Consider the following 27,313-nt stretch of genomic DNA (forward strand, 5'->3'; position numbering starts at 1 on the left):
CGGAGCCAGGTAGGGAGCCTGCCAGCCCCACCAAACCCACCCCCAATACCAGCCAGGGTCCTGAGCCATGCATCACCCCCCTGCTCCCCCCTGCATCAGCGGGGGTCTCAGGTCACATGCTGCCTGGCCACCCCAGTACCAGCAGAGGTCCTGGGCCACCACCCAGCGCCCACGGCGCCCCTAGACCACTCCCCCAGAACACCCACGGCCCCTCAGCCCAAGTTTTAGTTAGGGGTATGTAGTACAAGTCATGGACAGGTCACAGGCTGTGAATTTTTGTTTACGCTGTGGCCACATGGAGTGGGGGTCCCTAGCAGCTCCCATAGGGACTGTGGGGTGGGTCCCGTGAGGGAATAGGCCCCATTTTGGGTCCCTGAAAGGCCTATTCGCAGGACACCTCCCCCAGCCCAACAGGATGGGGCCTGTAGTGTAGGGGGTGCATGTGCCCCACCATGGGCTAGGTCTCATAATGCTTCTTGCCCGCGGGGAATGGGTCTCCCAGTGGCCCTCACTCGCTCCGTGCTGCTGGGTCCCGCTGGCAGGGTCCTTTGCGGAAGCGGGTCTTCCCCTTTCTGCCCGTGACCTGTCCATGACTTTTACTAAAAATACCCATGACTAAAATGTAGCCTTACTGATGAAATAGTATAGTGTGATCAACCCCATTTTAAGGCAATAAATAACAACTCTACGAAAGATATGTGTCAAAGCTTATTTTTTAAGGGATGCCATCACCCAACAATGTTTCATTCATGGTATTGGTAGTTCTGTAAATTTTAATTAGGAACTGTCACAGCTTCTTTCTATGGTCACTGCTTGGGAATGCACACCCTATATTGGAACATAGGAATTGCCATACCATATCAGTCTTGTGCTACATCTAGTTCAGTATCCTGTCCCCAACAGTAACCAGCATAGATTCTAAGGGTAGATGAGTCCTTTGGAACTTCTCAAAATAATTCCTAGAGGAGATCTTTAGAACACTCATTCATGATTTAAAACAGGGGTTCTCAAACTGAGGGTCGGGACCCCTCAGGGGGTCACAAGGTAATTACATGGGCGGGGGGGTACGACCTGTCAGCCTCCACCCCAAACCCAGCTTTGCTACAGCATTTATAATGGTGTTAAATAGACTAAAAAGTGTTTTTAATTTATAAGGGGGGGGGGTCACACTCAGAGACTTGCTATGCGAAAGGGGTAACCAATACAAAAATTTGAGAACCACTATTTTAAAAGTTGTCAGTGATGGAGAATTCACCCCAACCCTGGGTAAATTGTTCCAGTGCTTAATTACTTGCACTGTTAAAAGTTTCCACCAAGTGCTTCAGTGGAAGATGCAAGAAATTGTCACCCTAATTGCTAATAGAGACTGCCTTAAACACTGAAGCAAGAGGTTTTTATATCTTTTGATAAAAAGCATTAACTATAGATTACTTTCCTGCTAGCAGTGCCTTCTCCTGGTTTGCAAAGCATTAGGCAACAGATGGGCGGGAACCCTTAATAGCCGAAGAGAGCGTTATCTTTAGCCTGTCCCCAAAGCGAATCAGGATGACCTTGTATCCACAGGGACCCATGGTAGACACAGACCTCGTGGCGTGTCACGGTGATAAACTCTGACGAAGAAACAAGTCCCCTCTTGTTTGAAATTGCATGGTGTGTGGCGTTTGCCTATGAACCAGTATGATGCCAGGACCCTGCCTCTGCAGTGCCAAGAGCACGGTGCACGCCAAGCAAGGGTTTTGCCACACATCCTCCTGCGGAGCCCTTTAAATGTACAAATTACAAGGGCCTGAGGCCAGGGAGGCGTTGAGCAGCCTCCGCTCCCGTTGGGGCGGGAAGATTGAGTTCAGCGCCTCGGCCTGACGGCCCCTTCCTGAAGGAGCGGAGCGGAGCGGAGCGGAGCACGCGGGGCCCGGCAGAGTGCGGGGCAGGCAGACGCCTCCCTAGAGCTGTGCTTCGGCCCGACAGGGGAAGGGGGCGGGATGCTGAGGCGGGGTTAAGCGACGCCATCTCAGCGCGCCCGGGGCAGTAGAGGAGATGGTGGCCCAAGTGTGGTACCGGGGGCTATGCGCCAGGCTCCGTCCTGGGGCTCCGCGCCGCCTGCATGGCTGGGGCAGCGCCACCTTCTCCTCTCGCTCGCTGGTAAGTGCAGCCCGGGGGAACCAGGAGGAGCGGAGCCGCCACCGCCGCTTCCCTGGGTGCGGGCTCCGCCCCGGCTGTTTGTACTGGCGGCGGGGCGCGCAAACACCAAGCGTAGGGCAGGTCTGCCCGCGCCCTGTGTGGGGAGCGCTGTGGCCACGTGGAGTGGGGTCCCCTAGCAGCCCCCATAGGGACTGTGGGGTGGGTCCCGTGAGGGAATAGGCCCCATTTTGGGTCTCTGAAAGGCCCATTCGCAGGACCCCAGCCCAACAGGACGGGGCCTGTAGTGTAGGGGGTGCATGCGCCCCACCATGGGCTGGGTCCCCTAATGCTTCTTGCCCGCGGGGACTGGCTCTCCCAGTGGCCCTCGCTCGCTCCGTGCTGCTGGGTCCCGCTGGCAGGGTCCTTTGCGGGAGCGGGTCTTCCCCTTTCTGCCAGTCCCGCAAGAGCTTTATGTCTCAGGGGCTTGGCAGCGCAGCCCATAATGATATATTTGCTGCTCATGGTAAGTGGCCGTATCTCCGGGCTTGTCTACATGGGGGAAATTGATTGGCATAGCTAAAGCAGAGTAACTTTTGAGCTGTAGGTTTCAGAGTAGCAGCCATGTTAGTCTGTATTCGCAAAAAGAAAAGGAGTACTAGTGGCATCTTAAAGACTAACCAATTTTTTGAGCTGTAGGTGTTTTGGTATTGGGGGGACAGTCTATTCTGGAATGAAGTATCAGAGGGGTAGCTGTGTTAGTCTGTATCCACAAAAACGAGGAATCTGGTGGCATCTTAAAGACTAACAGATTTATTTGGGCATAAGCTTTTGTGGATAAAAACCCCACTTCTTAAGATGCATGGCGTGAAAATTACAGATACAGGCATAAAGATATAGTGGCACATGAAGAGAAGTGAGTTACCTTACAAGTGGAGAACCGATGTTGAAGGCCAATTTAGTCCATGTGGGTGAGGTCCACTCCCAATAATTGATGAGGAAGTGTCAATACCAAGAGAGGGAAATTTGCTTTTGTAGTGAGCCAGCCATACCCAGTCTCTATTCAAGCCCAAATTGATGGTGTTAAATTTGCAAATAAATTGTAGCTCTGCGGTTTCTCTTTGAAGTCTGTTTTTAAGTTTTTGTTGTTGAAGAATGACTACTTTTAAATCTGTTATTGAGTGTCCAGGGAGATTGAAGTGTTCTCCTACTGGCTTTTGTGTGTTACCATTCCTGGTGTCTGAATTGTGTCCATTTATCCTTTTACATAGAGACTGTCTGGTTTGGCCATTGTACAGGGCAGAGCGGCATATGGGGACAGAGAATACAACGGGGTTTGTTACAAGAATTGGTTCCTGGGTTAGTGTTCTGTGGTCTATGTAGTTGCTGGTGAGTATTTGCTTCAGGTTGGAGGGCTGTCCAAAAGCTAGGATTGGCCTGCCTCCCAAGGCCTGTGAGAGTGGGGGATCGTTTTGCGGGATAGGTTGTAGATTGTTGATGATGCGCTGGAGAGGTTTTAGCTGGGGACTGTATGTGATGGCCAATGGTGTCCCTGTAACAAACCCCGTTGCCTTCTCTGTCCCATATCTCCTCTAGCGACACCATCATAGGGCTGAGCCACACCATCAGAAGCTCATTCACTTGCACATCTACTATTGTGATATATGCCATCATGTGCCAGCAATGCCCCTCTGCCATGTATGCTGGCCAAACCATCAATTTGGGCTTGAATAGGGACTGAGAGTGCATGGCTCACTACAAAAGCAATTTCCCCTCTCTTGGTATTGACACAATCTCATCAATTATTGGGAGTGGACCACAACCACCCTGACTGAAATGGCCTTCAACATTGGTTCTCCACTTGTAAGGTAACTCACATCTCTTCATGCGCAGCTATATATTTATGCCTGTATCTATAATTTTCACTCCATGCATCTGAAGAAGTGGGTTTTTTACCCACAAAAGCTTATACCCAAATAAATCTGTTAGTCTTTAAGGTGCCACGGGACTCCTCGTTATTCTGGAATGATTAGTCCACTCCTTTGGAGTAATTGTTCTGGAATAAAGTCACTTTTATTCTGGAATAGAGTGGCCATACAATACAGGGGAGTTATAGCTGAATAGCTTACAGCTTAATAGTTATTCTGCTATAGATATGCTGTCAGTTTCCTGCTGTAGACAAGACATTAGTTCAGCAACAGGACCTGGAGGAGGAGGAGCTGCCAATGGCTGAGTGTTTCCTGGGTTGTCCCACAGACAATCCTCCAGAATTACAGGGTCTCAAGTATCTATTTGTTATACTTTTGTCTAAGGTTGCCCCTGGTGACAGGCAAGACGTCGACTGGCATGTGTGTGTGTGTATATGTGTCAAACTCCTAGCTGAAATTCCTTATATACCATACAGTAGGGTGTCTGCAGGACATAGAAAATTATTGGATCTGATTCTGCTCTTGTGTAAATCAGGAGTAATTCCAGTGACATTCGTGATGTTATATATGTAAAACTGGTTTAGTTAAATTCAGATCAGAATCAGGCCAAAAAAGTCTTATCAAGGTTAAAAATTAGCCACTGTTGCTAACAGTGGTTCAGATTCATTGCTGTTAGCAATGCTGGGAACCCTACTGTAGAACGGCCACCAATATCCTCTGCCTTTTTAATCAGTGGGTCAGCCTGAGTTGCTTTTCTGAGTAAGATTAGATGACATGGTGCTTAAAATGCCAATGGCAGCTGGTGGACCATCCCCCCCCCCCCCCCAGGTCCCAGCATGGAGTCATATGGAGTCATATAAGTAGGTGAGAATCTCAGCTTGCGGGGTGCTTTTTTTTTTTTTTAACATAAGTTTCTAGCTCACATGGTTGTAGAGAAAAGCACAAAATAAAAGAATCTAAAAGTTATTGTTAGAAATCTCAGGATTTTTAAGTTAAAATTTTTTGGGTGTGCAGTTTGTGATTTTTTGAACACTTGAGACTGGCAATACTTTACCGGTTTTGCGCACTTGTAACTTCACTGACATCAGTTGGATCACTCCTGAATTAGGCCCTGATCTTGCAAGATGTATATGAGTAACTGTACACACAAGATAATTCCCACTGAATAAACAGGACTACTCACATGCAAAAGTGTAGACAGGGCTATTGAGTCTTAAGGTGACTGTTACTTTCCTGGAATCCAGCTTTGAAATTTTTTCTTTCAAAAAGTACAGGACTCGTACATCTGTAACAAAACAGTATATATGTGGGTTTTTTTTTTTTAAGTCATCAAGCACCAATGATGGGTTTCTAAAAGAAAAACGTGCCCAAATCATGTCTCGAGGACTTCCAAAACAAAAGCCAATAGAAGGAGTTAAGCAGGTATTGGTTTTTGCTTCTGGGAAAGGGGGAGTTGGAAAGTCAACAACAGCAGGTAAGTTTTCGTGTTTGCTCTGGCATCCACTTTTATTATTGTATTGGTATTTATTTCTGTTTTACAACATGCATAATAGCATCGTATTTTTATACAAATACATTAATAAACTAATTACACAAGCGGTAAACAGCAAAATAAAAACATGCATATTTATCTTTATTAAAGATCTGCGGTATGGCAGTATTAGTAAAAACTAAAAGCATTTAAAAAATCTACTTTACTTTTCAGCTATTAGGCAATTTTTGTATTTCATTCAGTCTGAAGCTGTGAAACCAGACAAGTCAGTTTCACTTCTGTGTAGTCTGCAAGAGTTTAAAAGGACAGTCAGTTTGAAAGTTTTTCATCTATAATTGTGCAAATAACACCTAAGATTATTTTAATAGGGTTGCGGAGGGCGGGCGGAAGAGAAAGTCTGTCTGTCTTTCTGCATTTGACAATCACAACACTTTGTGTAAGTCAGTTTCCCTGTGTACCTTGTGGAGTTCATATGCCTTGATCCTATAGTCCAGTCATTTTGGATAGGCCCTTATACCCCTGCAAGGTCTCCCTGCGTTCAAAGTAGTTCCACATGGATGCAGAGGTCTACCTATAAATACCCCATACTGCAGGAGCAGGATCTAAGTTAGACTTCCATTAGATCCTGCTGCTAGAAGCTGCTCAGGGCAGTGGACTTCCGACACATGTGGAGACTCATTTTCTTCAGTGGAAGGCAGGGATCTGCCCATGTAGGGAAGCTGGCAGGATCAGGACCTTTGTCAGTTTTCTTAGTTGTTTGTGTGGACGTTACCCAAGGAAAAACAAAACAGTGATTGCAAACCACAAAAATTGGTAGGGGGTCTCATGAGTGTGTATAGTACAAACTGCTTTGACTCCTTTTTTTTTCCCCCATCTAACTAGATTTCAAACTAATGATTTACCTTTTAACTGTGGTTCCTCGGCAATAGAACTATAATGTTACATTTGGGATGATAACACTGCAGAGGTTTGTTCAATAAAAATAAAGTCTTGTTGACAGTAAAATTATTTGGGAAATATTTCTCTTTATATTAGCCTTTGTGAATTTATTTAAAAATCTCTTCAAGAATCCATATTAAGAAGGCAATATCTTAATATATATATATTTCTTGGTGAAATCCTCAGATTCTGACTTTGTTCAAAGTCTATGTTCTAAAAAAGACGCTCACAGCTCTACATAAATTATATATTTATATATATATATATATATATATATATATGTTCATTTTCTGGGTTGCCAGTCATGGAATGGGCAGGCTGTTAAATTAAAGAAACAAAAACAAAACACAGACATGTTTAATTTGGAATTGCTTAGTGATTGTAAACTGAAGTACAGATTGAGTGAATTTCCTTATTTTAGATTTCATCTCTCTATGGACACATCATAAGGAATAATCAATTGGTGTATTTCTTTACAGTGTGGTTGCTGACTGGTGATGGTAATTCGCTGTTCTTAGTTAGGTTGTTGATAGTATGGTTTGTAAAGTTGACTTTCCAACGATAAAAACAATTTACCCCTTTATGTCCACAAATGAAAAAACTGAATTAATGGCTACTTATTGGAGTCTGGATGAAGTTAATTAAAATCTATATTTTTTTAAAATATGGGCAGAGATTCCAGTTTTGACCATATATATGGACTGCACTCTCAGCTACGTAACAAAGTAATAAATATAAAAGATGTAGCTTAAATCTAAATTCACTGTCCAAGGATTGGTGTTTTGGAGCTATAGTCTCCTTTCAAACGGGTATTGCATATCTGTACTGAGAAGATAAAACAGTCTCTTGGTGCTCATTTGTCAAAATGAGAATAAATTTCAGTGTTAAGATGAATATCTAAAGGTTAGATAATTGCAGAATTTTTATTCAGCCCATTGCAGTGCTGCTGAAATCTGGGATTAACTTGCTTTTAAAGTTGTGTACCCTGTCATTTTTGTTAAAGGACCCTTGGGGAGATACTTCTACAGATGTGACTGCTTTGCAGACCTCAGCACCCCATCTTTGACTTCTGTATCTCTGAGCCTCAGTTTCCCATATTTTTCATTGCTTAAGTATTCTTGCATTCCAGCCTCAACCACCCCTCCATATTAGGACAACTGGATGGGAATCCCAGGAAAAGCCTATTCAAGACTATTTCTTAATCAGCCGTTGTGTTTACTGTTGAATGATGTTTCTCTCCTTTTCTCCCATTGCCCTATAACTTTTCTACCTTCAGGAGAAGTCAAATCAACTTCCCTCTTTCTTCTGTCACTTTCACACACCTGATTTGGATCTTCTGGAAACAGTAGTTCCTCTCAGTGACTGAGAGGAGGTGCTATTTTGTGTGGAAAAAGCTTTTTCTTCCTCCTTCTATTCTTTTGGTGTTTCTTCTCTCTCTTGTACTATTTTCCATCCACCTATTAAGTGGTTTATTTTTATTCCTTCCTACCTCTCTCTTTATTCCTCTCTTCCACTTCCAGTTTTCCCTCTTGCCAGAATTTTTTCATGCAGAGATCTTAGCTCTGTTTTTCTAATTTGTCTAAACTTTTCCTTTCCCTACCAACCTTGCAACAAATCTATCTCGTCCTTCTCGTTACCAAAAAGACAGACGAGCTGCTTTAGAGAATTGAATTTGGGTTTGTAGTCCTTTTTTTGTATGATGTATAACGAAGGCCTAAAGAGGTTTTTATTTAATTTTTATTGCTTGTTTTTAACTTGGAACTATTAGGAAGGTCAAGAAACCTTCTGGTTTTGCTGAAGGACTTCTTGAGGTTCTTGTACCTTAGTTGAAGGTGTTGGGTTGTTGAAGCTTTCATAAAAATATCCTTTCTTTCCAAGTATTGGCGTTAAATAAAGGTTGACACAAACAAACAAAAATATAAACCATCTGACTAAAAATTCTTCTCAATTGCTCAGTAGTCAGTTTCTTGTAAAATTTCACAAGTTCTTAAGTTGCTTCCACACTAGACTGGGGTGGACAATGATTTTCCCATTGTGTGGAAAATTTTTCACTAGTTCAAAAATGTTCCTGTTCTGTATTGGGGCGAACTTGAGACCTTTTGAAGTAAGTAAGAGAGTGAGACAGACAGGCCTATCCAAAGATCCAGAGAACAGCAAATAGCCTGGCTATTAGGATGATTCAGATCACTGATTTGAACCTAGGTCTCCACATCTGAGATGAAAGCCCTAGCCACCAGGCTGAGGTGCTAATGTCTCTCTTGTTTCGGCCAAGAAACTCAGAAATTCCAAACTGGACCTGAGAAACCTTTGAGTAAATTTTGTCAAAACTGGAATGTTCCTGTAAAAGTTTGTTTTGATGAATCTGCTTTTATTTTCTTCCCCTCTCTCCCCCGTTGTTGAAAATTTCCCAAACAGCACTGCTACAGATACTTCCAGGGTAGATAAGATTTGAAATTTAAAGTAACAAGCAAAACCTGGTTTTGTTCCTATTACAGAAAATGTAATTAAAAATTAAAAAAAAAAAATCATAAGGAAGCAAAAAATGGCACAAGCCTATTTTTAAAGGTGCAGGTCACTGGTCATTAAATTAAAAAGGTTAGTGGAGAGCGTGGTAAGGAAATCTGAATTTGTTTTTAAGTACAATCTTTAAGTACAACCTTTTAAGTATGCCTTTAAAAAAATCAAATTGGTATTAAATTCTCTAACAGAAAGCTCAAACATTTTTCTCAAGGTTTTCTTTTGGTAGAGAAAACCAAAACCTTTTGAAAAACCTCTTTTTATTTTGCACTGTTTCTTAGAAATTAAAGGCTTGCCTTCGTTGCACTATTAGTTTGAGCTATGAGTCAAGTTTTTCCCCTAATCTGATTCCATTCACTCACAGATCCCTAGCTTGAGTTAAGTGGTGCTTTTAAGATCAAACTAGTTAGCACTTTAGGGTGTGTGGGGGTGTTGAAGATCAAGTGCTGCTAATGCTGGAGCTGATCATGCAATGGGGATGCAGCATCTTGAGTTAAAACAACTCGTCAGATGCTAATCCAGTGTTGCTGATCAACTCGCTCTATAGCTCCTGCGTTGTTTTGCAGTGTGGTAACTCTGCTCTCACTGGAGCTAGGTGGTTAACTCAAGTGTATTGACTTGAGCTAAGGGCTTGTCTATGCTGGCACGTTACAGCGCTGCAACTTTCTCGCTCAGTGGTGTGAAAAAACACCCCCCTGAGCACTGCAAGTTTCAGCGCTGTAAAGTGCCAGTGTAGACAGTGCACCAGCACTGGGAGCCATTCCCCTCGTGGAGATGGTTTTTTTTTTTTTTTAAATAGTGCTGGGAGAGCGGTCTCCCGGCGCTGTGCTGCGACTACACAGCCACATTAAAGTGCGGCAGCGTTGCTGGTGAAGACGAGCCCTAACTGTTGCAGCGAAGAAGACAAGCCTTAAGAACTAAAGTGGCAATTATAATCACATGATCAATATTTATATTAGATGTCTCTTCCTTTCTTGTGGAGGTTCATAATATTGTAAAATATTTGGGAAATAAAATTCTGCTGTGATTAACTTTTTTTTCTTCTTCTTTTCTTACAGTAAACGTAGCCCTTGCATTAGCAGCATGTGATTCGGTAAGTGAATAATTATTTATCAAACTTAAATAAACTTAGTTTGCTGTGAGCAATGTAAATAAAAAGTTACTATTAGGGGCCACCAGTTAAATGAAATCAAAGTATTTACTCTGAGTAAATTCCTTTATTTTTCATAGCATTTTACGTTCTATGTTGATTTGTTTATTATGTTGGCACAGTGAATGAGTCAGTAGTCCTGATTCTTCATCTGGGTTTGTTAGCACTGTACTCTGCCCCTATCAGTGTCTCAGTGAGTTTGCTGTGATTCTGCAAGGGCACAGAGGTCCATACTAGTGGCTACTGGCACAGCATTGGGTCTACTTTTTCTTGACACCGATTTGGAAAAATAGTTGTGTAGGTGATAGATAATACTCAAAACATCTGTCATGGTAACAGAGGTTTACTCTTCTACGGCAGAAATTAATATACAAAAATACTTAAAATGAAAGGCTGAAGAAAAAGGAACTAAATGTCTCTCTGAAGCCTTAAAGTCAGTTATTTGTAAAGACTAACACAAAATTATTACTGTAACTAGTTGTGATATCACAAAGCTAAGACTGTAATTTCAGGTCAGAAATGGGCAGCTGGAACCAGTGTACTCTTAAGAATAAGAGAGCTTCATTATGCTTACCAGCCACTGTAAATTGGGAGTACGTGCATTGAAGTAAGTCCTCTCAGAAGTAGGCCAGGTTCTTTGTGTCTTACGCAAGTATCCGTTATATTTAAGAGCAAAGGAAGATCTATAAAATACTGTTTGTATGGATAAGGCATTAGCTGCTATATAGAGCAAATATACATAGGAGGAGATTCAGAAAGAAACTTAGGTATGATGATGCCTAAATTTTAAGTACCTACAAAATCATTGGGATTCTCTAAGCCTGAGTTAGGCACCTAAGGCTCCTTATACAATGAATGGGGAGATGTAGGCACCTCCAAATTGGATGCACAAAAGCCATCATGCTAGGTGACAACCTGTCTAAGCTAGCCAATGGGAGGTGCCAATGTGACGGTTGTGTCCTAAGCCCTACCCCCTGGCAGTTTGGTGACCAAGTTCAGTTGGAAGGGAGACACTTCCCTCTGTTTGGGATTCTCAGCTGCAAACTCTTTGGGGTTAGATGCAAATGCTGCTGTCAGGGTTCCCTCCCCATTCTGAACTCTGGGGTGCAGATGTGGGGACCCGCATGAAAGACCCCCTAAGCTTATTTCTACCAGCTTAGGTTAAAAACTTCCCCAAGGCACAAGTTCTTCCTTGTCCTTGGACGGTATTGCTGCCACCACCAAGTGGGTTAGACAGAGATTCAGGAGAAGGACCACTTGGAGTTCCTGTTTCCCCAAAATATCCCCCAAAGCCCCTTCACTCCCTTTCCTGGGGAGGCTTGAGAATAATATACCAACCAAATAGGTAAACAAGGTGAGCACAGACCAGACCCTTGGGGTTTTTAGGACAGTAAAAAAGTTCTTAAAAGCAGAACTTTATTATAAAGAAAAAAGTAAAAGAAGCACCTCTGTAAAATCAGGATGGAAGGTAATTTTACAGGGTAATAAGATATAAAACACAGAGGATTCCCCTCTCTGAAAAACTTTAAGGTTACAAAAAACAGGAATAAACCTCCCTCTTGGCATAGGGAAAATTCACAAGCTAAAACAAAAGATAATCTGACGCATTTCCTTGCTTTACTTAGTTTTTGTAATCGTAGATGCTTATTTCAGATAGAGTTTTAGGAGAGGGTTTTTTCTGTCTGGTCCTACTCTCTGACCCAAGAGAGCACAAACAAACCCCCCCGATATGAAAGGATCTTCTTCTGTTATTGGTCCTTTTGGTCAGGTGCCAACCAGGTTATTTGAGCTTCTTAACCCCTTACAGGTAAAGGAGGGATTTTATGCTACCCTTAGCTTTATGTTTTATGACAGCTGCTTTTACAAGAAGCTGGAGGAGAAGAACAACCTCCATCATAACCTTTAGCCCAGTGGTTAGAGTTCTCACCTGGGATGTGGGAAATGCCCCAGCTCAATTTTCTCTTCCATCAGAGATGGGATTTGAACAGGGAGTTGTAATCTCTGAAGGGAATGCCCTATCCATTGGGTTATGGGATAATCTGATGTAAGGCTCTGCCGGTCACTTCTGTTGAAGTTGTTCCACTGTTGGTAAATAACTTTAAAAAAAAAAGTCATTGGAGCAGGGAGCTGGATTCTGGATCTCCCAGGTGAGTGCTCTAACTACAAAGCTACAGAGTCATCCTCATGCTTGCTGTCTTTCTCTTTGGCCCAAAGAGTTTTTCATTATTTTATGCATAGTGAAACAGTTTCAACAGGAGAGATTGAGGGAGCACTACATCAGAATATCCCATAGCCCGGTGGTTAGGACATTCACCTGAGAGGTGGGAGATGAATGTTCAAATCTCTTCTTCCTCTCAGGAGGATGGGGGACTTGAACTGGGGGGGTCTCATTCATCCTAGGTAAGTACTCTAACCACTGGGTTAAAACTTAATTCGGGGTTGGTCCCCCCGGCGGCATTTAGTGAAAGTTGGTGGTTTTTTGGTTTTGTTTTTTCTGTAAGGTTCTGCTAGTACTGGGGTTTTGGTGTGGTAATGGCAGCTGACCAGCCTGGCAATGGGTGAACGTTGTACTTTTCCTACACATGTTTATACATTTTTTTTTTTTTTTATTTAATCAAGAAAGTTTATTTCTGTCACTACTTCACATCATACAATGTATATTCAAAATAATAAAGGTAAACACATGAGCAGGGACAATTAGTATGCAAAGATTATCCGTCAATATAGTTATCTATAGCAGTTCGTACTTCAATCACTTCTTTACATCAATCTACACAGACTTAGATTAAATATCAGGTAAAACTTCCTTACTGTAAGAACAGTAGGACAATGGAACAGACTCCTGAAGGAAGTTGTAGAAGCTTCTTCACTGGAGTTTTTCAAAAGGAGGCTGGATAGCCATCTGTCTTGGGTGGTTTAGACAAAAAATCCTGCATTTTGGTAGGGGGTTAGAGTAGATGACCCTTATGGTCCCTTCTAACCCTATGGTTCTGTACTGTGAATAATATCCCTCTCCCATTTATATGTGGTCATGTCATTCATAAGTACATCACATTGGCACTAAAATTCCACACCTCTCCCCAAACACCCTACCTGCCCCCATACTCTCCCTCCCCAGCACATTCATAAAGGTACAGTAACTCCTCGCTTAACATTGTAGTTATGTTCCTGAAAAATGGGACTTTAAGTGAAACAATGGTAAGCGAATCCAATTTCCCCATAAGAATTAATGTAAAGGGGGGGGGGTAGGTTCCAGGGAAATTTTTTTCACCAGACAAAAGACTATATTATATATATGTATACACAGTATAAGTTTTAAAGAAACAATTTAATACTGTACATAGCAATGATGGTGATTGTGAAGCTTGGTTGAGGTGGTGGAGTAAGAGGATGGGATATTTCCAAGGGAATGCCTTACTGCTAAATGCTGAACTAGCATTCGGCTGAGCTCTCAAGGGTTAACAGGTTGTTAATGTAGCCTCACACTCTACAAGGCAGCACAAATAGAGGGAGGGAGACAGCATGGCAGACAGAGACACACACCCTGTGTGTGTGTGTGTGAGAGAGAGAGAGATGCGCATTGCCCCTTTAAGTATGCTGGCCTCACTTTAAGTACACTACTTTTTTAGATCAGGAAGTTGAGACAGCAGCTGCTGTCTGCAAGCTTCCTCCATCCTGAGCCCTGTCATGTCCCCTGCTCTAGGGAGATAGGGTCAGCAGGAGCAGGGGGAGGGACACACCCTGATATTAGCCCCCCTCTTCCCCATTGTGCAACAAGCAGGAGGCTCCTGGGAGCAGCTCCAAGGTAGAGGGCAGGAGCAGCACATGGTAGTGGCGGGAGGGACCGCTGAACTGCTGGCAACTGATAGCCTGCTGGGCAGCTGCTGCACAAGGAACTTGGGGGAGTGGGGGGCTGCCGGTCCACCCTGGTTCCAAGCCCCCACCAGGTAGCTGCAACGGGCTGCTCTTTCTGCAAGCTGTGGACGAAGCAGGCAGTTGCCAAACAATGTTATAAGGGAGCACTGTGCAACTTTAAACGAGCATGTTCACTAATTGAGCAGCAACGAAACGATGTTAACCGGGACAACTTTAAGTGAGGAGTAACTGTACTATTCCCTCTCTTCCATTGGGCCAGACAAGTCCACAGTGTGGGAACACAAAGCATCTCTGATCTCTGTTGCCTGGATGCATCGAGCTCCAGCTGTGGTAGGTGCACTTTCTGGCTGAATGTACTGATTCACTGAATGTACCGATCTCACTGTCATAGGTCCGTTCAGAGGGAAATGGCTTGCGTCTGGCTTCACAAAGATTGTGAAGTGCACAGCAAGCCACAGTAATTCGGACAGCATCAATGACACTGGCATCCAAGTGGTTCTGTAAAAGTCTCCAATGGGATTCAATCTCCCAAAAGCACATTCAACGACCATTCTTCACCTGCTGAGTGTGTAATTAAATCCTCTTTTGCCAGGGCCTCTGAAATCAGGGTATGGATTCATACTCCTAGTAAAAAGGAGGTTTGCAGGGTCCCCCAGAATAACAGAGGGCACAGTAACTCCATTTATGACAATGTCACTTGGTAGAAATAGTGTCTTAGCCTGTCCATGAGTGTAGACTTGTGATCAGCGGAAAACGTGGGCATCATGATCTTTTCCAGTGCAACTCACATTGACGTTCATAAATTGTCCTCTGTGGTCCACAAGAACCTACATAACGATGGAGTTGTACCCTTTGCAGCTTTCTGTCTTGTACCATTTTTACGGCTTTGTTCATCTTTAATCTTTTAGTTCTGTATCTATCCAACACATCCTCTGTCTTCCTTTTTTTCTAGTTCCTTGCATTCTGGTATGTATCTCCATGAATGATCTCCTTTCTGGGTCCTTCTTGGACACATGTCCAGACCACTGCAATCTTCTTTCTTGAACCTTCTGTAACAGAGTTATTTGTTGCCCAAGCCATTTTCTTATCACTTCATTTTTTATTTTCTACAGCCTTGAATCAATTGTTGTTCCCCTCAGCCAGGTTGTATCTGCAGTCAGTATATTTTGTTTATCTGCTTTCTGACTCATTCAGCAGTTTTGGCACAACAGTTGTCTCATATATGCTTCACGTTTCTTGAAATGTCTTCAGCCTTTCAGATCTTCCAGAATTTTCCAAATGCAGTAGTGGCTAGTCCAACTTTTCTTTATATGTCATCTTGACAGTTCCCATTGTTCGATACCAGTCATACACATTTTCCCATTTGTTCTAGTTCTTGGTCTTCAACTTTGATCTTTACGTCTTCCTCTTTGTCTTCCAGTTGCCATAATTTTTGTATTCTCTGTGCTGATCTTCAGTCCAAATTTTCTGCCTTTTGCCTACCTTGTGAGTTATTCTCTGTACATCCTTGTAGATGTATACACTTGCTCTGTAGCGTCCCATCCTTGTCTTGGGCAGCTTAGCAGTATCTGTCCTTTGTTTTTCTTTTCCCTAGGGCTCTTTATCATATGACCAAGACTAGAGTCATGTAATACACCCATTCTTGGAGCTAGGTCATTAGTATGTAATAAGTAAAACAGTCTCTTCCCAATCTCTCAGTGGGTCACAGTTTCTCTTTTCTGTGGTCTGGGCGCTTTACTGTTTCAACTCTTGACTTCCTCCTCCCAGCTTCCTACTGGACAAACTTAGATTCTCTCAGTCTCCCACCTGGCAAACAGTCTCTCCCCTCCCCCCATCACCTTTGGTCTGTCCTCCATTGTACACAGCCAAACAAACCTCAGCCTCCCTGGCTACTTTCCCAGCTTTTTTCCCTATAGAGTAATGAGGTTTCTCAGGACCCTTTTCCTGGGGTTGCAGCCTTTCTGACTTTTCAGGTGGGTCCATAAAGGCGTACCAACCTGTTTCTCTTAGGAGCCCAGACCCAACTCAGCCAGCTCTCCAACTTGTCCTTGTTGTCTCCAGCAGCATTCCCCTGCTCCTGACTCCTGGCCCTCACTGCTCTCTCTGAGTTTTCAACACTACTTATCTTTTCTTTTTGATTTTCTCCCCATAGCTGGGTTTAAAGTTGTTTATAATTAAATACCTCTTTTTAGGAGGCACTCAGTCCCTTACAAAGCCCAGGCATAGGCAGCTGGTGAAAATATTCTTTGGGAGGTGGACGAGAGAGCAGGCCCTGCCTTGCACTCACCCTAAAGTGGTGGCTCCTGTCTTGGGGGACTGAGACCAATCACCTCAGTATCTTCCCCTTCTTCTGAGACTCTCCTCCCTCTTGCCTTCTCAATCACCCCAGGATCCACCTCCTTCCCCCAGAACTCTTGCCCCCTTCCAGCGAACCTTCATGGAAGCGTGGCTCAGAAGCCAGCTCTTCCTAGTGACAATGAGGAATCTAGTTCCACCTGTTGGGAATTCAGTGTGTAGGTGGGGACCTCCCCCTGCAGTGTCCCACTCTGTCACCTTCCTTGCCCTGGAGCCACCAGATATGGAGCTTCACTTGCTGAACTGGGCAGGCAGTGGGGTAGCTCAGAAAATAGATATGCGGGGGGATGACACCTCTCTAGCCCTAGCCACCCATTACCTATGAGCCCAGATTCCCTCCTTTTAATCAATCAGGTAATTAGTCCAGGTGTATTGACCCCAGATCCCTCTTAAGGGGCCAGTCAGCCTGTGACAATCCTCCTTGGTCAATACTTTGAGGTCAACGTTGTCTAAAAGTCTGAAGTTGTGCACTGTCCTCCCACATAATATGACTACTCCTGTTGCATCTCTCAGTGCAACAGCCATTGTTGCTTTCAGTATCAAGTTGAAAAAATCTGGTGGTAGCATGCATCCTTGTCTCATTCCTATAGTTGTCCTGAACCATTCCATTATCTTGTCTGCTCTCACTGCACTCCTTGACTTGCCATAAATGTTTTCCATCAGCTTGATCAATTTCTCAGGAATGCAATACATTTTCAGAACTTAACTTACTATAACCCTGTCTGCCAAATGGTCTCGGAAGCCGGTTTGAAGTCTATAAAGTTGTTGTAGCAGCTTTGGTTGTGTTCTATGTACTCCTTCGATATCTGTCTTATCACAAATAGCTGATGTATTGTATTTTGTATTGGTTCTAAATCCAGCCTGTTCCTCTGCAAGCACCACTTCTGTGTATCTCTTCATTTGCTTCTACAATGTCTTGGTGAATGCTTTTCCTGGAACTATCAATAAGATGATTCCTCTCTGGTTCTTGGACTCACTTATCTCCCTTCTTTATAGATTGATACTATTATTGCTTTCCCCTATTAGCTCAGCACATGCTCTTCTTTGCAAATCTTGTTGAATAACTTTTTGCATAGTCTTTCCTCTGTGTTTCTCTCTTGCTTGCAGCAGCTCTATAGTTATGTTGTCATTTTCCAGCACCTTTTTTCTTTTTCAGTGTTTCTATTGAGATCTTTACTACTTTTTTCTAAGAATTCTGGTATCTGCTCTTCCTCATTTGTACTGGAAAGCTTCTCTAAGTCCATTTTATATACTGTGTTCTGCACATTTTACAGCTCTTCCAAAATATTCTTTTCAGTGTTTATTCTTCACTTGTTCATCCTCAGTTATTTACCTGAGCTTTTCTTTCACTGCCATCTTCAACTTGTATGTCTGACTCAGTTCTCTTATTTTTCTGTTTGTGTATTCTTCACAGTTTGCTTATCCAGTTGTTTCTGTTTCTCCCCGCTTTCTGTTTTATCTCTCTGGTCAACCTCTTATGTTAGTGTCTTCCTTTTCACTTTACTTCAGCTTCCTATACTTGTCACTCAACTTCAGTATTTCATCCGTTATCTACTTTACTTTCTTTGTTTTGGCCCAATGCGCATTCAGCTGCTCTGGTAATCCCATTTTTTACACTGTTCCATGTCTCTTCAGCATTCATTTTTTCTTTCACCAGAGATGTGATGTTTTTCTGCGTGGCTTTTTTTTTTTTTGTATTTTTTGATTGTCTAGCTCTTTCAATTTGTCCTTGTCATAAATCTTAGTTTTTGGCACTCTTTAGGTGGTTCTCAGTCTTGACTTCATTGATGCCAACACTAATTTATGACCTGATACTGGCCACAAATGATCTGCATGATATCTATCTGTGATTCACAAATATAAAGTCTGTCATCTTTGTTTGCTCATCAGGTTATATCCAATCCATTTCCTCTGCGGCTTTCTTTGTTGAAGTAGCCTGTTTGTTACGACCAGGTTGTTGATTTGGCAGAAATTTAGTGGCTTTTCTTCCTGTTTGTTTTCTTCACTGAGTCCAAATCTGTCTATTGCAGGAGCCCAGGAATTCCAGTCCAGTCCTACTTTTGCATTAAAACCTCCCATCTTTATTACATTTTTTTGCCTTCATTGTATGAGGCGATATCATGTGAAATGCGTTAAGAGCCTGGCTTGCCTTCTACTTTAGCACCAGTGCAACTTTGTCCTGGTGTGCACTGTCAGTTCATCATGATAAAACTGTCCTTTGCCTTCTTGTTTTGCATAGACCAGTGATTTCCCACTTGTATCTTTTCAATTCGTCAACCATTACTGCAAGTGCTCCAGCATGGTATAATCTTATATACATGTTATATACATGTCTTATCCTTCAAGTTCATCACATAATTCTCTGTTCTGTGTGCATTCTTTTCACGCACCCCCACCTCGGTTTCTGAGTGATGAACGCGTTGGCCCTTGTTTGTCTGGACGAAGAGCAAGCTGGCATGCTTTTGTTTCTCCTTCCATTCTTCGTTTAGTTTCTGTCGTCCAATATTTGTCAAGTATTCGACCATGACTTCTTGGCTTTCTGGTTGATCAGTGTATCATAATCTGTTTTGCAACACTGCTGTTAGCTATCCACTAGCTTGGTACAGCACTTTCTGTTTTTGTTATACTTTTGGAAGTTGTTTTGCTGGCTTCACTGTTAGAGACTTTTGTGCATTTAGTGGGCCAGGTACGCCCTTTCACTAGTGTTTGTCACTATTTAGTTACCCTCAGTAGGTTTAGCATTCAAGCCAAGGCAAGGTCCCAAGGTGTGGCCTTGTCACACGCAGCTACCTAGACCACTGGTGAGAGTTGAGTGAGTTGCCAGGACCAGGTGCAAGCAAACCATCCCTGCGGGTGTGGCTGTCTGCTATGCAGAGATTTAATAATTTTATTAAGATAACATTGAAATAAAAAGAAAGCAGTACAGAGTTCAAGCATAGAAGTTTCTGGTTATCAGGGAATACGGTGCAGATTATCAGAGGTGCGAAATTCGGTTAGGAACTGGTGGCATAAGGAAAACATAATCTGCAATCTCCCCGATTGGGGGTAAAAGTTCGACCGGTCAAAGTACAGACATTGAGATATGGGGGTATGTTGTCCATATAATGGCGATGTTCAGGTGTGGAGTATAATGAGCGGATACGATGATGGGGATGGATCTACCCTCATTTGGTGGGATTTAATGTTTAGTGAGTTTATGGTTCCAGTTCATACAGTCTAATGGAAAAAGCCTCTCAGTCCCTTTCCCATGGTGGATGCACGATGTCGTACCAGCTCCCACCTCCTGGTAATGTTGGTGGCTGGTGATGTGTTCGATGTAGATGTCCCTTGACTATCGGATGGTGTCCGAGACCATGAGGCGCCGCATGAGCCATGCGTCGCGTCGACCGATCCCACAGGTCTGCAGCACACGCTCGTTGCAGGGGTCCCAAGCGCCCAGGGCTCCGACAGTCAGGGCATCCATCTGCACCTCGTAGCCCTTTGCTCTCAGGGTGTTGGCCAGGGGGCGTATTTTTCCAGCTTCCGAGCTCGGGCTTCTCAGAAGGCCGGGGTCCTGTTCTCGAAGGGGACCGTGATGTCGACGAGGATGATCTTTTTCTGGGCCTTGTCGGTGACTACCGCGTCGGGTTGCAACGGGCTGTCAGTGCTGGGGATGGCGCAGTTCACGGCGTCCTCTCTCAGGTGCAGTGCGATGGCTTTCACTAGGCAGTTTGAACTCACCCCATATAAACCAACTCTGACTAATTAAACAGAAAATAATTTAATTTTAAACAGAGGATTTCATTTAGATATCTAATGAAAACATCATGTCCAAAGTAAAGTTGTGGTTTTTTGTTTTGTTTTTTTTTTTGTTATGCAAGGCCAGAAAGGCTAGGAATGTAGCTTTGACTTAGTGCTGGCTCCTCAGACTTGTGGCACCTGTGGGTTACCTGTTATATATGGATTAGTTAATTTAGTGCTAAGAGTTGTGCAAGCTCTTGCGGCTGTACTGAGATGTATAAATCTATACTTTTAGGGAGGTAACTTAAGTTTTACTCTTGTCCTATTTTTAATTGATTGCTTAGTTTTGACAGACGATTCTTCTAGTTCCTTTGATGTTGCAGCAGTTAGTTCCGCTCCCTCAGGAGTACTCTAAAGAATTTTTGGTTTTTATGCCAGATGATTCGTATTCAGAGTGGAATGACTATGAAAGCTGCATGGCCAGAGACAATTTATTATAGTTGAAACAACTTGAATTAATAGATGCCAGCAATAATAGGATTGAGATTGCTTGTTTATGAACAGAGTATTTTAGTGAGCAAACACCAGCTGTGCGTGAGTAAGGATGGCATAAATCCAGTTGGGAGACTGTATGTTTATCCTGTCACTATGAGGCAAACTCTCTAGTCAGCCGCCTTTAGAATCCCCTTTTCTTCCCAAGAAGATTTACATTCCGAAGTAAAGAGTGAAACCATTTATTATGGTGTGAGGGGCAGAGGAGCCAGGGGTAAAACAGTACGGAACAAATTAGTGTGTAAGTTTAAACAAATGGCTTCTGCTTAGAGTAGTTTGGTTATGTAATGGGTAAGTATTTGGTTTTACATATTCTAACCTGCTCCTTGTAAAGGGAGTTTGTCAAGTAGATTGGGATCAAAATTTGTTTGTCTTTAAATTTGTCATTTTTAGGGAATAGACTTGGGTTTCCATAGCAAACCATTTGGTTGCAAAGAAATATAAAAGCATTTTTAATATAAGCACTTTCAATATTTTGTTGTGTTGTTAAAGAAGCAGCCAACCAGCATAAGGAGCTCCAGTTAACATATGCATCTTCAACAACAACTGTTTTATTATCTTCATTATCACACAGTGAAATGATAAACATAAACACATTGCCTCATAATGCAGGATAAATGCAGAAAAGTGAATGATTAGCTAAATGGAGAAGGACAGCAAACACAGTTGGAGGAAAAGTGTATTCAAGCTATTAAGACAGTATTGTAAACAATGTAGAATGGAAAAATGAAAAGGGAAGAATTTTTAAATACGAAACTTATATATTATGCATAAATTTAGTGTGATTAGAGCTAATCCTTGTGAGTTTTGCTTTGTTTCAAAGCTTGTGTATTCTTTGGTTAAAGAAAAATAGGTGTTTGAGAAAATAGAAATGGTTCATAATCCACCTCTTGGGTTGTGTTTTTTTTTTTTTTTTTTTTTTTAAATCCTTGCAGTGAAGTTAGTCCTGGGTAGAGCTGGGTGAATGATATATTTACAAAAGAATACTTTATTCAAAAAAATGTCATTACTTTTGTATATATTTGCTAATATTCATATTGTTTGCTCAGTTCTATAAAATGGGCAAATAATTAGAGAAATAAGGACACTGGTAAATTTATTTGAAAACTATCCCAAAATGCATTGAATATGTCAGAGGTAGGCAAATAGTCTTGTGATATCAGTGTCTTACAGTGGAAATGAATGTGTTATCACTTGTCTCTCTCAGAATCCAGTAACTTTCTACTAGGTTCCTCAGAGATGTTTTGTATTTAAATAAATACAGGTATCTGAAATAACTAGTGTGTGTGTGTGTGTGTGTGAATCCTACTATGGCTCTTATCCTGCAGTCTGTTGCTGAGGTCCTGTCCATGTTGCTGGTTAAACATTCATTAAAATAATTTGATGTGTACTTGTCTCAGGATGCCATTATTGATTTTCCATGCTTGAGAGTCCTCCTCTAAGAGCCAGGCCACAAACTTACTGTACTTTCTAGGGTATGGGACCTTGTACCCACATTTTTTTTATAACAGAATGGAGATTAAATTCTATTTCCTCTTCTACTGAAAGCATATGTCAAATTTCCTCACATCCATTAAAAATGAATTAGGTATGGGAAGATATAAGAGGTTTTTTTTTTTTTTTAAATTTTTGAGCGTGTAAAATTAGAACTGCAGTGTAAAGCGGTTCAGTCAGTTCATGATATCTTGAGGTAGCACTCCCAATAAGACAAGAAATCCTGAAGTATTTGGGTTTTGCATATCAATAATGTACAAAATACTTTGTAAATGTTTCTAATCTATAAGTGTCTGTTTTTGGTAGTCCTTATATGAGAAGCACTTCAGAATATGGGTGAAGGAAGAGTCTCATGTGAAATTCAAGAGAAACTGTTTTTTCTTGATATTATCAAAATCAGCTGTTGGAATGTTTAGCAAATAACATGAGCTGAGAGGCTGAATGTTTATAATGTGAAGAAAAGTTTATGCCTCATTTCTACCATCCTTTCTCTCAGCGTCTGCAGCACTGCAAACCACAAGGCCTTGCTCTTTATACATTGATGGTGTGGTGTTTTTTTTTTTTTTTGCTTATAGAGTAAGGAGCTTTTTAATTGCTATTGGTGTTAATAATACTAGTATCCTTCTGTAAATTTAGAAGAAACTGTGTACATTGATTGGGAGATACTATTTATAGTTTATCAAGAGGTTTTGGCAGTGTTGAGAAGGGTAAGGAAATTACAGGTCTCATGTGGGTCAGCTCCTATTGCAGTTCCTGCTGACCCATAAGTGAGAAACTGAGTTAGTTTTCTAATCGATATGTGTTTTTATTAGGGCTGTTGATTAATTGTATATAACTCACGTAATTAACTCAAAAAAAGTAATTGTGATTAATCGCAGTTTTAATCGTGTCATTAAACAGTAGAATACCAATTGAAGTATATTAAATATTTTGGATGTTTTTGTACATTTTCCAATATATTGATTTCAATTAAAACACAGAATACTTTGCACTTTAGAAAGATAAACAAAAGAAACTATTTTTCAATTCCTCATACAAGTACTGTAGTGCAAGCTCTTTATCGTGAAAGTGCACCTTACAAATTAAATTTGTTTGTTACATAACTGCACTCAAAAACAAAACAATGCAAAACTTTAGAGCCTACAAATCCACTCAGTCCTACTTCTAGTTCAGCCAATCACTGATACAAACAAGTTTGTTTACATTTGCAGGAGATAATGCTGCCCGCTTCTTATTTACAATGTCACCTGAAAGTGAGAACAGGTGTTCACATGGGACTTTTGCAGCCAGCATTGCAAGGTATTTACATGCCAGATATGCTAAACAGTCATATGTCCCTTCATGCTTCTGCCACCATCCCAGAGGACATGCTTTCATGCTGATGATGTTCGTTAAAAAAATAATGCGTTAATTAAATTTGTGACTGAACTCATTGGGGGAGAATTGTATGTCTCCGGCTTTATTTTACCTGCATTCTGCCATATATTTCATGTTATAGTAGTCTCGGATGATGATTCAGCACAGGTTGTTCATTCTGAAAACACTTTCGCTGCAGATTTGACAAAACACAAAGAAGGTACCAATGTGAGATTTCTAAAGATAGTTACAGCACTCTTCCCAAGGTTTAAGAATCTGAAGTGCCTTCCAAAATCGGAGAGGAATGAGGTCTGGAGCATGCTTTTTGAAGTCTTAAAAGAGCAACGCTCTGAACTACAGAACCTGAACCAGCAAAAAAGAAAATCAGCCTTCTGCTGGTGACATCTGACCGAGATGATGAAAATGAACATGCATCGGTCTAAACTGCTTGGATTTTTATTGAGCAGAACCTGTCATCAGCATGGACGCATGTCCTCTGGAATGGTGGTTGAAGCATAACGGGACATAAGAATCTTTAGCGCATCTGGCATGTAAATATTTTGTGATGCTGGCTACAACAGTGCTATGAGAATACCTGTTCTCAATTTCAGGTGATGTAAATAAGAAGCCAGTAGCATTATCTCCTGCAAACGTAGACAAACTTGTTCGAGTGACTGGCTGAACAAGAAATAGAACTGAGTGGTCTTGTAGGCTCTACAGTTTTACATTGTTTTATTTTTGAATGCAGTTTTTTTTGTACATAATTCTACATTTGTAAATTCAACTTTCATGATAAAGAGATTGCACTACAGTACTTGTATTAGGTGAATTGAAAAGTACTGTTTTTTTTACAGTGCAAATATTTGTAATAAAAATAAATCAAAGTGAGCACTGTACACTTTATATTCTGTTATAATTGAAATAATATATTTGAAAATGTAGAAAACATCCAAAAATATTTAAATAAATGGTATTCTATTATAGTGCGATTAATCTCGATTAATGTTTTTAATGGCTTGACAGCTTTAGTTTTAATTATATTAGGACATTTAAATATTTATACCATTCCAAGAGACGTGTAGGTAAAAGTAGTAAAGGAGTTTATTCGAGTTCCTTAAATTATCTCTTATTTTTAAATACAGATTTCATATACCTGCATTACATTCTGATCTGTATCTGAAATAGCCTGGATGAATAGCTCTAATACAGCAATGTGATATAAGGATCGTATCCTGGTGTACCCTTAAGTTGTCTTCTCTCGGCCCTGTGGGGATTTAGAGCATTGTGAAAATGTTGGAAGAGATGCTTCAGCCTGCGCCAATCTTAGAAGATTCCTTGGTAGCAGCAGTAAGCTTCTGCCAGTGTAATTAAAATAGAATAAAGGATTGATATTAGTACACAAGGGGTACTTGGCTGACTAAAATGAAAGGTTGGAGGAAAAAATAAAAGCTCACTTACTGAGGCCAACCTTTCCTGTGCAAGCTGCTGCCTTGGCGAGATCTGAGCCCTCTCGGCATATGGGATTGAATGGCTTGGCGAAGAATAACCTACATGACGATGTCTACAGTGATGTTCTGCCAATGTTTTAGCAGAGGGTTCCCAAGAGACCTTTTTCTATGAGCGTGTGACAAACCTCACATACCAGAGGTTTTTGTGCTTGCAGAAAAGAGAGGTTAAGCAACTAGAGAATCTATTGTTGTTTCTTTTTCTTCTGTTATTACAAAAACACTTCATTTTAACCGTAACCCTGGAAAGCAGCAAAATTGCTTGGCAAGCAAATTAATTTTTGGAGGAAATGTATTAAGCTAGCACTGTATATTTTGTATAACGATTAGATTTGTAATATGAAAGTGTTTGATTGGGGTATGAAGACCATGATGTACGAAGGTATTGCCCCCAGAATACTTATTTATTTTATACATCTAGGTCTTAGTGTAATCTGTTGCACTCTATAGGCACAATATTTGCTGCTCATGAGTATTTTTAATCCCAGGAAGAAATCATCTCTGGTGGGGATGGTTTGGCAGTATACCGAGGGAGCATGAACTCAGTCAGTGGCAGTGAAATTATCTTAAACCTTCACTTCCCTCAGTCTGATGTCAAAATTGTAGCAAGGAGTTCCCAGAACTCATTCCATTACCTCTCTGGATGTTCATGGGATTTGTTGCAAAAAACCCACAAAAAGCAGTGAAGGGAAGAATAATGTCAATCAGTTTTAAAACAGTAGGTAGGTTCTGCTGGAAATATTTACTTTGATTTCAGAAGTAATTAGAATGGCACATCCCTAAAATGATGTTTTGATGGGTTTGATTAGCTGCTGACATGGATAAAAGGACTGAGTCAGGAATCTTTATAATCTTTTAAAATATGCATTTTGTCAAAGAACAAAGCAGCACAAAAACTGTTGTTGGTGCCTTTGAAATCGGAAATAAAAATGGGGCTTTCTGATCTTTTAAATTGCAGCTTTCATACATTAGGCATGAAACAGTATAATGTGTCAGAGTAATGACAGTATTTTTTTTAATAGCTTTCACAGGATGTTATAAATTATAAAGTAAAAAGAAAAAAACAAAAAAAACCCACCCCACTAAATGAGGTCTGAAACTTTCATCTCTGTGATTACGTTTACTTTCCCGTTTGCCAGTGTGCAGATAAAAAAAAACATATTCAAGAACAGAGAACAGAATGTTACGTAGCCACATTCTAGTTTGAGTTTATGGTGACAGTTGATTGAGTTACTTTTTATTTATAGATCACAACCATGATTTATAGCAATAAGTTTTCACTTCTCATCACAATTACTTCTTAGTGCACTATGTTTATATGCTGCAAAGATGAAACCTTTTAAATTAAGTATTATTGCTCTCTTTCTGAATTCTGTTATAACAATATAAATCTCTAATGCTCTTGACTGATAACCTAGTAATAAAATAGTGTTAAATAAACCGACAAGCTTACCACTCAGTTGCACACATTTTTATGAATTAAATCCTGCCTATTCAAAACTTGAAAAATTTAGAATATGTACTTTATAATTCAGAATAATTTAACAAGTAGTGAACTGAATATTTATAGTTTTGATTAAAGTACATTTCTTTCATAATTTTTTTTAACATATCTGACTTGGAAAACTTGATTAACGAAAGCTATTTTGTGATATTATAAAATACATATTAACCTGAATGACGTTATGGATATCATTTCACATTTGGATATGTTGTTCAAGGTCAGAGACACTTTTGTATTAAGTTCTAAGATATTTAGTAGAAGCCTCTCTACACTCAAAGCCACAAATATGATGATTATTTTCAAGAGCTCAGCTGTCACACCCTACTTCTCATCACAGATGTGACAGGAGAATGCTATGGTGTTGAGGTCCCATATTATTAAGACTTCATTCAAAATAAATACCGAAGTATGTTTTTTGGTGCATGGCCATTAACGGCCTGATTCAAAGTGAACTGGAGTCCCCTGAAAAGGTCCCATAGGCTTTAAAACAGGCCCAAATTTTGTTTGCTTACTGAGGTCCTGAGTCTGTAAGGTGTTCAATGCCATCAACTTTCATTGAAGTTGAAGGTGCTCAAGAACTTATGAAACTGGTTCCTTACTTGATAGTTCGTAAGATGCTGTAACCTGCAGTGCATCTTGGCTGTCGGTGCTAATAACGCATCTTTTGCTAAAATTAAAATTTACGTAACCATTCTTGAAATGACTTTTGTTGTAAGCCTGGAAACAGAAGTTAGAAATTTTGTATGTAAAGTTCCTTGTCTAAATAATTTCCTCTCTACACATTTGAATAATCTGATATTTTTATTTCTC

General features: G+C 41.1%; 1 protein-coding gene across 4 annotated transcripts in view; it reads left to right on the top strand.

Annotated features, from left to right (window-relative positions):
• The first annotated feature begins 1,946 nt into the window (after positions 1 to 1,946).
• Positions 1,947 to 27,313, top strand: part of NUBPL (NUBP iron-sulfur cluster assembly factor, mitochondrial) — a 152,257-nt gene continuing 126,890 nt past the window's right edge. Inside the window, exons 1-3 of one of the 4 annotated variants that reach the window (XM_073348974.2) lie at positions 1,947 to 2,139; positions 5,370 to 5,517; positions 10,050 to 10,084. In XM_073348974.2, coding sequence (XP_073205075.1) covers positions 2,035 to 2,139; positions 5,370 to 5,517; positions 10,050 to 10,084 — 288 coding nt within the window. In that variant the 5' untranslated portion in view covers positions 1,947 to 2,034. The remainder of the gene's footprint in view (positions 2,140 to 5,369; positions 5,518 to 10,049; positions 10,085 to 27,313) is intronic. The other 3 variants (XM_073348972.2, XM_073348971.2, XM_073348973.2) reach the window with 3 other exon arrangements.

The sequence above is a fragment of the Lepidochelys kempii genome, chromosome 6 (genome assembly GCF_965140285.1).
Source record: "Lepidochelys kempii isolate rLepKem1 chromosome 6, rLepKem1.hap1, whole genome shotgun sequence".
Classification (NCBI taxonomy): domain Eukaryota; kingdom Metazoa; phylum Chordata; order Testudines; family Cheloniidae; genus Lepidochelys; species Lepidochelys kempii.